We start from the raw sequence: 14,238 nt of genomic DNA, 5'->3' as shown, positions 1-14,238 counted from the left end.
TGTGTTGTGTCTTCACGCACAGCCTAATGAATGCCTGCAAACTCCACACAGCCTGTTCTTCATCACGCCAACGGGGTGCCAAGAATGTATTCATGTGCTAAAATGGAACAAACACTTGAACAATACCTTACCTGGAATTAGCCACTTTTCATTTTACTTTGAGAATAAAGCAGCAGTTCATACAAAATGTAACTACACACACAAAAGCAGTAGTTTGGGTTTAAAAAAAAGAGAACTTTAACTTTAAAAAAAGAAAGGAAAACATTCATTATTTATTTTATATGACACCTAAATAGATTGGCATCATTTGAAATTTGATTTCAAGTTAGAAAGGTGTTTCTTGTATGAAGAGGAAGTCAGCAGCAGGTGGCAGAGTAGGCTTAGTGTCCGACCAACAGGTCACTTGGGCTGATAGGTGAGCGGACACACCGTTGAGCAGAGCGAGAAGTAATGAGGAGCTCAGTGGTCTGAGAGGATACACACATTGGCTTTCCTGAATCCACCGAAAAACAGCTTCTACCACCTCTAAAGACGTCCCCACGAACACTACAGCTACTGGACTTAGCATCCATGCATTTTAGAAGCTTTTTTTTTTTTTTTTTTTTTTTTTTTTTTTTTAAATCAAAAAGCTAATAGAGTTGTGCATTAGAGCAAAACGTATGGGAGAAAAATGCACGGTAGTGATGCTATGCTAGTCATATAATGGGACAAATAATGAATGTCGTGACAGAGTCCACCAATCAAATGACAAGGATATATTTAAGCTTCATATAAAGGGACCTATATTACAGTCGGTACAGCACAAATGTCATTGTTAGTTCCAAACAGACATAGTTGTCATTATCATACCTTGTTCCTTTTCAATCTTAAAAGTCATTCACATATCTATGGGCTTGTTCATGGTCTGAAGTTGAACTGAGTGTATTTCTACTGTGCAACATTCAGATACAGCTTATGTAGCTGGATTCATGATGTGTATACATACTGCTTGTACACACAATAAAAGTAAATTCATTCTTTAATTTTCTGCTTCTTATCTATGTCTAGATTGCAGTGGCAGCAGCCTGAGCAGCTCATGTCAGACTTCCCGATCTTGGGCTAATGACTCTAATTCTTCCTGGAGGATCCTGAGGTGCCAGCTGGGAGATGTAATTCCTCCAGTGTGTCCTGGATCTTCCCAGGGGCCTGAAATCAGCTGGACATGCCTGGAACATGCCTGTTCAATTCTCTTGGGAGGTGAACAGGGGGAATCCTCACCATATGCCCAAACCACCTCTGGTTACACATTCTGATGTGAAGAAACAACTCTTCTCTGATTTGCTGCTGAATTTATGAACTACTCACTCTGTTCCTACATGTAAGCTCAGATAGACCACAAAGGAACCTCCTTTCTGCTGTTCACATCCACAACCTCCTTGTTTCGGTCACTATTCAAGTGTCACGACCATAGTTGAGGACAGGAATGTCAATGAACTGGTAAACTGAGAACTCTGCCTACAGGTGCAGCTACTGCTTCATCTCGATGGCCTGGTACAGGATCTGCAGGACCTCAGACGCGGCACCAATCAGTCAATCAATCTCGCGCTCCATCTCCCTCCCACCCCAATGCATGAACAATTCAAGATAGCTAAAATTTGGGCAGTAACTTCTAACGCAGAGGGAACAATCTACCCTTTCTCAAAGAGTACCATCGTCTCAGATTTGGAGCTGCTAATCATCATCCCAGTGACGTCACACAAACTAAAATTAAAATGAAAACACATTGCTGCTCCTGAATTCGAAGTTCGACTACAATCTAAGGCCCTGTTCAGACTGACAGTAAAAAGCCGATTGAATCTGATTCCATGCTACAAGTCTGGACAGCAAAAGACGCAAGAGACCCATTTTTTCACAGATCAGTTTCAAGGCTCATTCGTGGGTTGTTTTAAATGCGATTCAGATTGCATTTTTTTGCAAACATTTTTTATCTGAAAGCTTAGATTGCATTCAGACTGTTTTGTTAGGCCTGCCGCATTTCACAACAGGTACATAAAGCTCCCCCTGTGAGCTTACTCAGTAAGAGAGCTGTGATAATGCTCCTTCCCTCACCTTCTGAGCAGAAAAGTGACAGAGGCAGGTGGTGTAAGGGGACCCTCAAAGTCGAGAGCTAAAGCTTCATTTCAATGAAGCGGTCCAGCTTGGTACGGCACAGTATGGAACGTCATTTTGAGCATTTCCGCATTGAGATTTAGGGAAGGGTACCAAAACTCACAATGACTGCAAGTACAGAACCAATGGCTCAAGGCTCCTGGCTATTGTGCACATTTTTGTGTTTTATATTTTATTTATTTATTCTTCTCCTGACACAAACATGCCACAGCAACCCCAGCTATAGTCACCAAGACCTGATAAACATTGGATTTCAGGCACAAATGGAAATTACTACTGCTTTTTCACAGACCCAAAACATTCCACCAGAGATGGCGAGACCGCTGGGCACCCTGTGGTTTGTTATCAGGCCTAGCAGGCAGCGGAGGCCTTGCAGGGAGAGGAAGCAGAAACACGGATGCTGGGCGGGCCTGCTAGCCTTACAGTCGCTTAATTGAGAGTCGCGTCAACTCAGAACATGGCGCCATTTTGGGGCCAAGTGTGCTGAACTACTGAATGAAACCTTTATGTTTTCAACAATTTTTTTAATCATTTAACCACATACAGCAACACATCCAGGTACAGCTGCAATCAAAATAAATATAAAAATTGTTAAGCTATCAAATTTACAATTTATGGTGGCTTATTAAATTAATTTAAAGCCTTATTTATGCTTCTACAGCTCTGTAACTCTGTGTTATGCAATGACATGCATGTCAGTTTTAAAGTTGTTCGTCTCTGGATTATGCTTTATTATGGATTAAATTGACCCTCAACAAGCTTTTCTTTCTATAATAATCACCTCCAATTCAAAGGCAAGCTGACCAATTTCATCTTTTCTGACTCCGTGTTGTAGAGTTGCAGACTTTTCTGCCAAATGTATGTGAAATGAAAGCAGCATGTGCACTGCAAAAACTATTAAAATATGATGGAAGACGAAGGAGTAAAGGCAAAAACGTGTCAAATCACATCCTTTTGTGTCTGATTTAACAGGTGCACGTAAGGCTGCGGGTCCGGGTTTTTTTTTTTGTCCGGTGATGCGAATATCTGGTTTAAACAATGACGGTTTAGTTGAGTTTTACTGTACATGGAACTGAACACTAAATTTACCTCTCAAAACTTTGACAATGAATATTTTCCCAAATATTCTTCTGTTTGGATCTGAAGGGAATCTGTACATCTTGAAGCCCTTGCTATGTCTATTTGTGCATCCAAATGCACAGCAACCTGGCATTTTCAGCAAAAAAATAAATAAAATAGCTGGATTTACATGCAAACAGATTAACAGTGAACGCTGTTTTTGCCCCAAGATGGAACCACGAGTCACGTGACCTTTTTTTTTTTTTTTTAAGACTCGTCATGTCGCTACTCTCTCAATTAAGGGACTCAAGCTAGCTCAGCTAAGGAACCAACCACACAAACCTCTGCTACTATCTATCTTCCTCACTAATGACAGATCCCAAGATGGATGAGCTGCAGTCACAAATCACCTACAACCGCCACATCTGTGAGTGATGTCTGCTGATTATTAGCGAATCCTGGCTGCGCCTGCATATCCCCAACGCCACACTGGGGTAAATAGTTAAAGTAGTCGATGAAACATTCCTGCTGCTATTGTTTCTGTATGAAAACGTTGCTTTTCATAGCACACATGGACGAGTCATGTTCAGCTCGTCGGATCTTTAGTTATTGATCTGTTCAGATGTCGTCAATGTTTGTGCAAGACGTCGGACTTGGGAGGCTGGATGAAGTTGGATGACAATCAAATGGAACGTTGACGGTACGGGAACTACACAAACGATGAGGAACCGTCACAATACGGATGAATTGAGGTTGTCGTCAGGATTCATTCAAAGTGCCAGCTACAGGAATAAAGCTGGACAACGGTCAAACGATGTCTCCGAAAGTCAACGCAAGTCCCGATTTCTTGTTTCGTTTTGGCTTCACTGGGGCTTAAGGTGTGAGTGCAAGTGCAGTGCTTACCAGCATTGTAGTAGCGGTCCAGCTTGTTCCACAGTGGCTCATCCTCACGCTGGAGAAAGGACAGCTTCAAAGGTTCATAGATAGAGCCTATAGCAGGACACGTGTGTTACACTTTCATTTTAGTAGTGCTCCTATCCATCAACAAACATCCATCGGCTATTGAGCATTCAAAATCCATGCCAAAATTTGTATCATGGTGCCATCTATTCCACAGCATAATCCTTTAATGTATAAACTGGACATAATAAATGTGAAATCCACAACACATCACTACAGTTTATACAGATTAAAGCCCAATCCCCAAAATAACAGGAAAGGATAAAGGGAGAGGATTGAGACTGGGCCATAATTATCACTCTGAAAAAAGCTGACAGTATAAGGTTTAAATACACATCCAAATCCACAAAACTCCTGACACTGAAGGATAAGTGGAACAATATTCAACTTCATGGTCTGTGGTTAAATCAAACGCTGTGGTGGGCTTCAAATTTTGGTTATCACAGTGCAGACATATGTCCAAAATTAATGCACAATTTTATTTATTTATTTTTATAAAATAAAGCAGAAAAATACAGTAAAATGTCAACATGCCTTCAGACAATTCTTGTTGTCAGTAACAATCTGCCACTTCAAAACTCTTGCAAATTCATGCCCAGAGCTTAAAATTCATATGTTAATGGTACTTGCTAGCAGATATACACACACATTTTCCTCAGAGCTGAGAAAGTAAAAGTTTGAGGGGAAACCCTGTCTGTTACACTTTCTCTATCTTCAGGCACTTTTTTCACTTTAGTGGGATTTGCATTTTAATATGCTCGACCTTGGGTCAATACAACAGGTATTGAAAAACTCACATTCTGAGTGAAATTAGCATAATTTTCCATCTTAAAATTTGTTAGGGACAAAGCCAACCTATTTCTTCTGAAAGATAAGGCTATATAAAGCGAACAGGGGAAGTCAAATATTCCAATTTTAATTTTCACCATGGGATCAAACAAAACTGTAAAGCATTTTACTGCAGATCTGACTTTCCAGCTGTCATTAGACAGTTTTCATCCCTTACTAGAAAGACTGGATGCAGAATAGAGAGCCCTTGTGTTTCATAATCTCATATCTTGTTTTCTCTTGGTCACAAAATACTGATGATTTCAAAATGCACAATCTGTTCAAGCTACTTGCAGCTCAGCAACCAGAACAGTCTAGCTTCACACCTAAGAACTCAAGCCAGATCACTATGTCAGACAGACCTCCCATGGTGCCGACGACTTGAACGGCACATAGCCTTCTTCCACTTAACCAAATGTCATCATACGGTGCCCTGACACTTGCATGACTTTGATCCGCGCACATCGTCATGACAATCCTACCCACTGTGTTCCTAGTTGGACGCCGTGCTTTGTTCAACTGGCTGCCATGCACTGTGCGCTGAGGGCTACGTATATAAAATAATTATTTTGTAGCGGATTGATCATTTTCTGTCCGTGTTGGCTGTTGAAAACAGCTCTAATTGCTTCCAGAATCACAGAGAAGCGCTGCAGATGCTGCTTTTCTCATGCGTGCGTGGTTAATGAGGTGGAGAACATATATGGAGCCATCTAAAAAGGTAATTATTTGTCATGTTTATATTGTAATGGCTTGGTAAACAGTTGCATGTTCATCCCTTGTGTGCAGCTGTAAAAGTATGCGTATGATAGACTGAACATCTCGTTCAGACGAGCGAGTGCGGTCCACTTAGGCAATCACTCACACTCACACGAAGTGTTTTTGACTTGTTTGCGTAATGTTCATGTGAAGTTCACGTAATGAATGTGTGATGGAGATTTTGAACATTTCAAAAATTTTTTTGCGCACTTGCATGAAGCTACGCACAGTTTACACAAGTTTACAATGAATTTGAAACGAGTTTACTCTTGTGCACAGCAGAGTGCGTGCAAGTGCACGGATGAAAGTTGTGCAAGTGTCAAGGTGCTTATAGTTTCTCTTTTAGCCTCACTAACTGTGCATTAGACTTGTTACGGCCCCCTGACACTTGCATGACATTGACCCGCGCACTTGCACGCGCTTCGTGGTGAAGATCCCATCCGCTGTGTTCCCAGCTGGACGCCGCACGTTGTTCCGCTGGATGCCACGTCCTGTGCGCTGGACGCTACAGATATAAAATAATTATTTTGTAGCAGATTAATCATTTTCTCTCTGAGTTGGCTGTTGAAAATGCCTCTAATCACCTCCAGAATCAAAGAGGACTATTCCAGGGGCCACTTTTCTCTCCCTCTCACGCATGCACACTTAATGAGGTGGAGAACGCATTGGAACCATCTAAACGGCTAAGTATTTGTAATGTTTATATTGTAATGGCTTGGTAAAACAGTTGCATGTTCATTCCTTCTTATGACTAGCTGTCAAATTATGTTTATCATAGATTTAACATCTCGTTATAATTGTTCAGAGGAGCTGCACTGTGTGGTGTGCAGTGTTTTTTTACTTGTTTGTGCAACGTTCACTTGAAGTTCATGTAATTAATATGTGATGGAGATTTTGATCAAAATTTCTTTGCGCACATACATAGTTTACAAAAGGTGTGAGTTTGAGACACGTTTGCTCTCCTGCATGACAGAGTGAGTGCAAGTGCGTGGATCAAAGTTGTGCAAGTGTCAGGGAGCCTTAACTTGCAACTTCTACTGCAGCTGCTAAGAATTTCAACACCCTATCTCTTTGCAAGCCCTAGGTGTGGTTAGTTATTCTTATTAGCACTTAGCCTGTGCTGACTTCCTATTTTAGGTTTCAGCATTTATTTAGTGCACAAAGGTTCATATTAGTTTGCGTGATACTGGAAGAGAAGGTGGCCCTCAGAGAGTTGTGTCCATAAACCAGACCAGATTTTATTTCTGTGGAGTCAGATGCTACAGACACTCCAGATGAGCTTACCCAGTAGCATTAGCCTAGCTCCACTGGTAAAAGACGATGGTTTCCGGCTTGCAGTGATGTGGAAAAATCCCGAAAAAAGTTGTCCAGTTACAGCACACAGTTCATAGTCATTTATAACAACCATGAACATTATTTTTGCCCTTGAGATGCCTGTTGATAGTCCTCCCAGTGTATGGGCAACCTCTACCCTCACCCCCAAGCTGAGATGCCATGCATTAGTGATAGGGATTAGTGATAGGGGATTCCATCACCCACAAAGTCAGACTAGACATGCCAACTGACATTAAATGCAGCATCTGACAGACTGAGGAACACGACACCAGATATTCACATTGTTATCCGTGTCGGCGCCAAGGATGTTGGGATGTGACATTCCGATGTCCAAAAGATGGACACAGAGAGAACTTGTGACCTCGCCAGAAAGATGTGTCGGCATCAATTCATTCTCTCTGATCCCATACCCTCTTGGGAAAATGGCTAGGTTTCAAGCAGACTGACATCCTTAAATCGATTGCTGGTGAGGTTCTGTAGGCAGAAAGGATTTACATTTACCAATATCTGGTCTGCTGTCTGGGGTCCCCATGGTGCTGCCATTGTAACTGCAAACACAGACAGATTTTTACAGGGGGGGTAATATTAGGATTCCACAGAAGGCCAAAGACCAGGGGTCATATGCACGAAGCATCTCAAAGTCCTCTCAAAAAGCTCCTAATTTAGCCTAAAATTTCCTGGCAAGGAATCTTAGCCTAAGAATGAGCCAGGAGGTGTCTGACAGCGAGTCTGAGCAAGAAGGGGACAGAAAATCCTATCTTAGTGAGGAGATGGGGTTGACCCCGTTGCTAGGTATGACATGGTCTTGTCAGAGCTGTGATTGGTTGTTACGGAAAGGGAAGGGGAAATAAAAAAATTAATGCACTCTGCACTCCTACATATGAATGTACAGTAAAATCAACCAATCCTATAACTGCATTAAGAAATGTGTAATCATGAAAATAATTTAATGTCATGATGATGATACTCTGTAAAATTAAATTGGAGTGATCACCTGGCCGGTCGGTAAACCTGTAAATTCTTGTGCTGCAATGCATCATGGGAGTTCTGGATTTGGGGGTTTTAAACATTATTCTTGTGGTTTATGCTAGTTTAACAGTGTTGTTAATGTTATTGATTTATTTTGTTTTTGTAATTCAATTGGTTTAGTGAGTTAAGTGTCACCATGTGTCACCATAAGTGAAAAGTGTATCGTGTTTGATGCTGTCTGTGTTGTTTTATCTGAAAAATAAGAGTGCCTACTAGTGACAGAGTACCAAAAAGACAAAAGCACTCACTTGTCTTTCATTATTTCACACAGCTCACCATAAAATGAATTGTTACACAGCTTGAAGATGTTTGAACATATCACATTCACATGCTGATTATCTACATATTTAAAGTGTGTGTGGGTGCATGAGTTTATAATAAGTTCAATGTAAGTACATATTATAATTGTAAATACATTTCAATTACATGCATGACACAAGAAAGCGAAAACACATTGATATTTTTGTCCATTTAAAAATCAAATGACAAAATAGAAGTAATAATAAAATAAAATAATAATACTGACAATAATAATAATAAAAATAATGATAATATTAATGTTTGTATATGATAAGAACCTAAACAATATATAAATACACTAAGACAGTAATTTAACATAAAATAATCACATAGATCAAGCCGGTAGTGTCTTACTGACTCACTGTCATCCTACATACAGAGAATGTCTCTGCTTCCTCTGGCTTTTCCACCAGCTTGTCTGCTTAAGACACTCTTAGGCTTCTTAAAGGGAGCCCTGTTAAGGCTTAAGGTGCTTTGCGGACAACTTTCATATTATCATGTGAAAATTCTAAGGAATGTCTAGATTTTCCTTAGAATAATGTCACTAGGAGCTATTTTTAGCCTTAGGCTGCTTCGTGTATATAGGCCCAGGTGATTATGAGAGCCTGCAGGGCCTACTATTAATGTGGTTGTGTAATCAACTAGTTTAGTGGGGAAATTAGACAGGAAAACCTCTATGGTGATAGTGTAGCTTATGTGTGAGGAAGGGAAATTTTCCATATCAAGACTTTGGCCTGTTTCCATAGATGAACCCACAAAGGGTATTGAGGGCCATGTTTTGCTAATTTAGTGCCCATTACCACATTGTATAATACTATAACTGCGGATGTCCCATTAGCTGATTCTGCAATGTATTCAAAAATTCCTCATTTAATACCCTCAGACAGTGTTGAACTTCATAAACGTAAACCTAATCTGAGACATCTTGCATACATAAAGACAGAACCACCTCCAAACTCTGATGGTCAAATTGCCCCAGTAAGGTCCTTAGTTGAGATTTCATTAATACAAGGTTATTGTCCTTAAAGTTATTGCTGATAAATGATCTAATTATAGAACACTGCAGCGACAATGTTCTTGTCTGACACCCCGGTAAGGTCCTTAGTTGAGGTTTCATTAAAGAGAAACAGCACTTACTGAAGTGGTAAATGATCTGCTTCAAATGGATTCTGACTCCACTACGGTGCTATTGTTAGATCTGCTTCGTTTGACATGGTGGATAATTGTATTCATTGTGATGAGCTTGAGACACACATTAGGATTGCAGGCAAAGCCCCAGCGTGGTTTACATCCTACTTAACTAGTAGCTTTCATTGTGTCGTATCATTTTGTTCCTATGAATGATGGGTTCCCACAAGGATCTGTTTTTAGACCCCCTTGCTTTTTCTCCCTCAATATAGGACCTCTTTTGCACATACTGGGACATTATAGGACTACTTTTCATTGTTACGCTGATGACACTCAGTTGAATATGCCAGTAACTGCAGGTAACGTTACGCACACTCAGACTTTAGAGGATTGCTTGGCTTCAATGAAAAACTAGATGTTCAGGAACTTCTGACTTTACAGTCAGACAGGACTGAGATGATGGTCACTGGTCTTACGAGACACAGACATCACTGTGAAAAGCTAACGCTAAACCTAGACTCGTGTATTACACATTACAGTGATAAAGTGAAATACCTTGGAATGATTTTCGATTCCACTGTCCTTTGACCAAAACATTAGAGAACTCACAAGGACAGCTATCTTCCACCTTTGTAATTTTGAGAGGATTCATCCTATCCTGACTATGGCTAATGTAGAGACTCTGATCTACACCCTTGTCTCTTCTAGATTGGATCAGTGCATCCTCCTGTTCTCTGGATTGCTGTTCACTGGCTTCCTGTCCCAGCAAGGTCTGATTTTAAGGTTTTGCTAGTAACTTCCAAAATCCATCATGTACTAGCAACTCTCTACCTGGTCAACCTCATTAAACCTTACATACTCATAATTTTTTAAAACCATTGCAGGAACTGAAGAAAAAAGTGATGCAACAGTTTTCGGTCCCACATTATTAGTTAGTTAGTGCTTTTATTTCGAGCAAGTGCCAAGTGCAGGCCAAACAAAAGTGTAACATTATGAAATAATGCTGAATTTATGAGGAAATGATTGTTATACAAAAGCTTCACATATCTGTTTCTGAGACAGATGATGACTGGAGTGCAGTTTTAAGCAGAAATGAGGTGATAATCGGTGAATCACTGCTGATGCTCAGAAATGACACTACTGATGGTCTGAAATGACACATGCGCAGTGAAGGCAGGGCAGGCGATTTTTAGGGGCAACTGTTTGGTCGGCGACACCGGTGCTGTCAGATGCACGGTAGTGGGGCTGGGACACCCACAGAAACATAATCAAAACTGAATGCAGCAAACAGGGTGCAGATTGTCCGATGTGACGCGCACTTTCGGTGACAGTCGAGCTGCATGTCCGCTTGTGCTAATCTGACACCAGAGTTTTCAGAAGCCCAGAATGAACCATCATCCGCAGGAAAAGTAGAAGACAAAGCTCTCTGCCTGATCTCCACTCAGTTTTGAACATATACAAAACTTTCCAGTGAACTCGGCATCGGCTGACAAGGAACTCATTTTTGGCTTCATAACAGCGCTTTAAAAAAAATGTAATTTATTAAAAAAAAAAATCACAGCACACATCCCTGATACTGCGCGGGCTCTGGGCAATCATGGGGTGGTCTGTGAGGTATCTGTGAGTAACCTGTGTGGTATTTCAGCATCTTGGCGACTATTCTGTGGTATTCGGGTGCAACTTTATTTCATGGCAACCATGGTGGTTTGTTAGCAGATATCTAGCAGGCCTTGTAAGGTCCTGGTGGCAGCTGTGTAGCTCTATAGCATGCTGTGGTGTTCTCCACAAATTCATGACCACACAAGGGCTGTGGAACAAACTGTGTAATGGGGGTATAAGGTTGGACTACACCCATGTGAGGCGCCTTGAGCTGACTTTGTTGTGATGTAAATTAGAAAACCTTAACATCTGACCTAGGCATGCACGGTTTAAGCGGTTTATCTGATACACGGTATAATTTTGGCCATCAGTAGAGATTTGGACTCCACTGACTAATTGCGATAATGGCCGTGGAGTTTTTCAGTCCAGGAAAATTCCTCTATGAAGCGGCTCTGTGTGCGTGAACCAGTTTGCTGTAGCGGAGAGGGGTGTTCTGAGCTGAGGTGACTGACTCTCACTGCTGTTCATGTAAGTTTGTGAGACACCTGTTCTGTCACTGATATTTGCAAAGCCGTTGTTTATTTATCTCAGCTGATGCACTGGGGTAAGGCGGAGGCTCTGTCATGACCTGAATCAAACATTTGAGAAAGCGCCACATTTAATAACGCAATGATTTTTTTTAACCAGAGCAGAAAGACAAAATCAGCCAGGTAACGTGAATTTACCCAGACTGAGTTCAAATATGAGTAAATTAGGTATTTTTTATAAAATGTTTTGATGGTTTCGTAAGTTTTGTAAATGAGGAAGTGACCGCCCTGAAAGCGCTTCATGTAATGTAATGTTCAAGAGATGAAACTTCAGCCGCTAACCATAAATTTATTTCATTCTTTCACCAAAACATGAAATCTAGGCTTGCATCTTAGATGTACCTTCCGGCAAATTGTACCAGTAGTTTTGAGATCTGCACAATAAATGTTTTCAAAAATTACATTATATCTTTTTTATTTTTTTATTTATTTATTTTGATCAATTTACCTTTGCTAAGGGACTCATTCAGACATACATTATAATTTTTACACTTAGGTTTATATCACGATATATAAAGTTACCGTAAAGGGATTCGATTTATACCACGATATGAATCAGCGTAATATGGAAACATTTGCTGTTCCTAGTCAAAGTTATAAGAGCAGCATTTTGAACCAGTCGGTGACCTCTAATGCTAGACTGCGGTAAGCCAGAGAATAGGACATTGCAGTAATCCAATCTACAAGATATAGATCAGAGAGTCTGCATCAGCCATACACAGGACAGGACGAATCTTCACAATATTACAGAGGTGGAAGAAAACCGACCTAGTGTTTTCTCAAATGTGTTGGTCAAAGGACAGTGTGGGATCAACAACCACCCCAAAGGGTTTTCAGTTTATCAATGTGACCTATATCACATGAGTCTAACGTTGACATTAGCTGGTCAAACGGATACCTGTGTCCCGCAGGATCAATGACCATCATGTACTGTAGGTCTTGTCAGAATTTAAAAGTCACAACTTGCTAGACATGCAGTTTTTCACTGAAGCCAGGCAATCCTCTAAAGTCTTAGTGTGCAGGAGATTATCTGCAGGTATAGGCATGTACAATGAAGGGTCATCGGCGTGAAAATAAAAAGTAATTTGAAAATGTTGTAGTATCTGCCCAGAGAGTGCTAGTAGAGAGAAAATCACTGGGGGGCCTAACACTCACAGGGTCAAACTCCTGTGGAACCCCATATTTGACAGGAACAAGATTTGAAGTCACATTATTGTACAGAACATATTCAGAGACTAGATAAGTAAAATGATAACCACACAAGGACATTCCCAGCAATCTCAAAGTGATTCTCAAGCCTATCAAGTAGTATACAATCCACTGTGTCAAACACATCGCTAAGATCTAGGGATGGGTATCGACAAATGGTTCCTGATAAGAATCGATAAGAAATTATTCGATCCACCAACATCAATAGCCATTTTCCCTTATTAGTTATTCTTTAATTCACATTACACCAGAGCTAGTTGGTGGTCAGACATAGCTCCGACCACTCACCATGACGAAAATGCATTTGTTTTTGTCTCACGTACGCTTCACTGAGGAACCGAGATTAGCTGCACCATCAATGGGAATGAGTCCAAAGATTTACCCAGACTGACAATAAATATGAGGAAAAGGATTAAGTACTTTAATGCATTTTTTTTTTAGGCATTTTGTGAATGAAGAAGCGCGCTCCTGTGATATAAACCAAACGCATGAAACAAACAAAATGAAAATTCACAGGAGGTATTGTTAAGGGAATCAATAAAGAATCGGATCAATAGACAAAATCTTATCCATACCCATCCCTACTAAGATCTAACAGTAGCAGAACCATAGAGGAAGGTACACGTTTCGTCAGCATACCCAAATAGGAGAAAATTCTAATCCTAACCTAATATCTTCTATTTTCTCTTTAAAACTGTCTAAGAAATATTGAGCAGTAAATGTAGAGTGTATTACAGGTGGTTGCCCATTAATAAGTGTAGCCACAATGTCAGACAAGAACTCTGAGTTCTGCTTGTTTCTGTTAATCAAATCAGAGTAATAGGACCATTTAGTAGTCAATAGCACATGCTTGTAGTCCAGAATAGCATCACGCTATGCAAGATAGAAGACTTCAAGTTTTGAACTACACCATTTGAGCTCAACACCTCTAGACTTGTGCTTGAGATCATCATTGAACCATGGTGTTTTAAGTTTCTTGATTTTTTTGTGACCCAGAGATGATAAACAACTGTCTCACCCCAGTGGACAGAGTTGTGAAATTGTAAGGGTGATCTGAAACAGCTGACAGAAGAGAAACAATGCCAATATCTCAGACAATAGTACCATGAACAAGGACCAAATCCAGGGCGTTTCCACTACTGTGGCTCAGTCTCTGGATGCACTGATGAAATCCCAGGATTTCCATAATGTCCATAAATGATTTGTTGCGGGGATCAGAAGGATTATTTATATGAATACTGAAGTCACCGTCAATCAGGATGTTCTCAGCCCGAGTTGTCAAATCAGAGATAAACTCACC

At 40.5% G+C, this 14,238-nt stretch overlaps 1 protein-coding gene across 4 annotated transcripts in view; it reads right to left on the bottom strand.

The window, feature by feature from the left end:
* Positions 1 to 14,238, bottom strand: part of phkb (phosphorylase kinase, beta) — a 318,068-nt gene that overhangs the window by 287,615 nt on the left and 16,215 nt on the right. For all 4 annotated transcript variants that reach the window (XM_034185351.1, XM_034185355.1, XM_034185336.1 and 1 more), the window contains one exon: positions 4,111 to 4,197. In XM_034185351.1, coding sequence (XP_034041242.1) covers positions 4,111 to 4,197 — 87 coding nt within the window. The remainder of the gene's footprint in view (positions 1 to 4,110; positions 4,198 to 14,238) is intronic.

The sequence above is a fragment of the Thalassophryne amazonica genome, chromosome 2 (assembly GCF_902500255.1).
Source record: "Thalassophryne amazonica chromosome 2, fThaAma1.1, whole genome shotgun sequence".
Classification (NCBI taxonomy): Eukaryota; Metazoa; Chordata; class Actinopteri; order Batrachoidiformes; family Batrachoididae; genus Thalassophryne; species Thalassophryne amazonica.
This window is presented reverse-complemented; position numbering and strand designations above follow the sequence as displayed.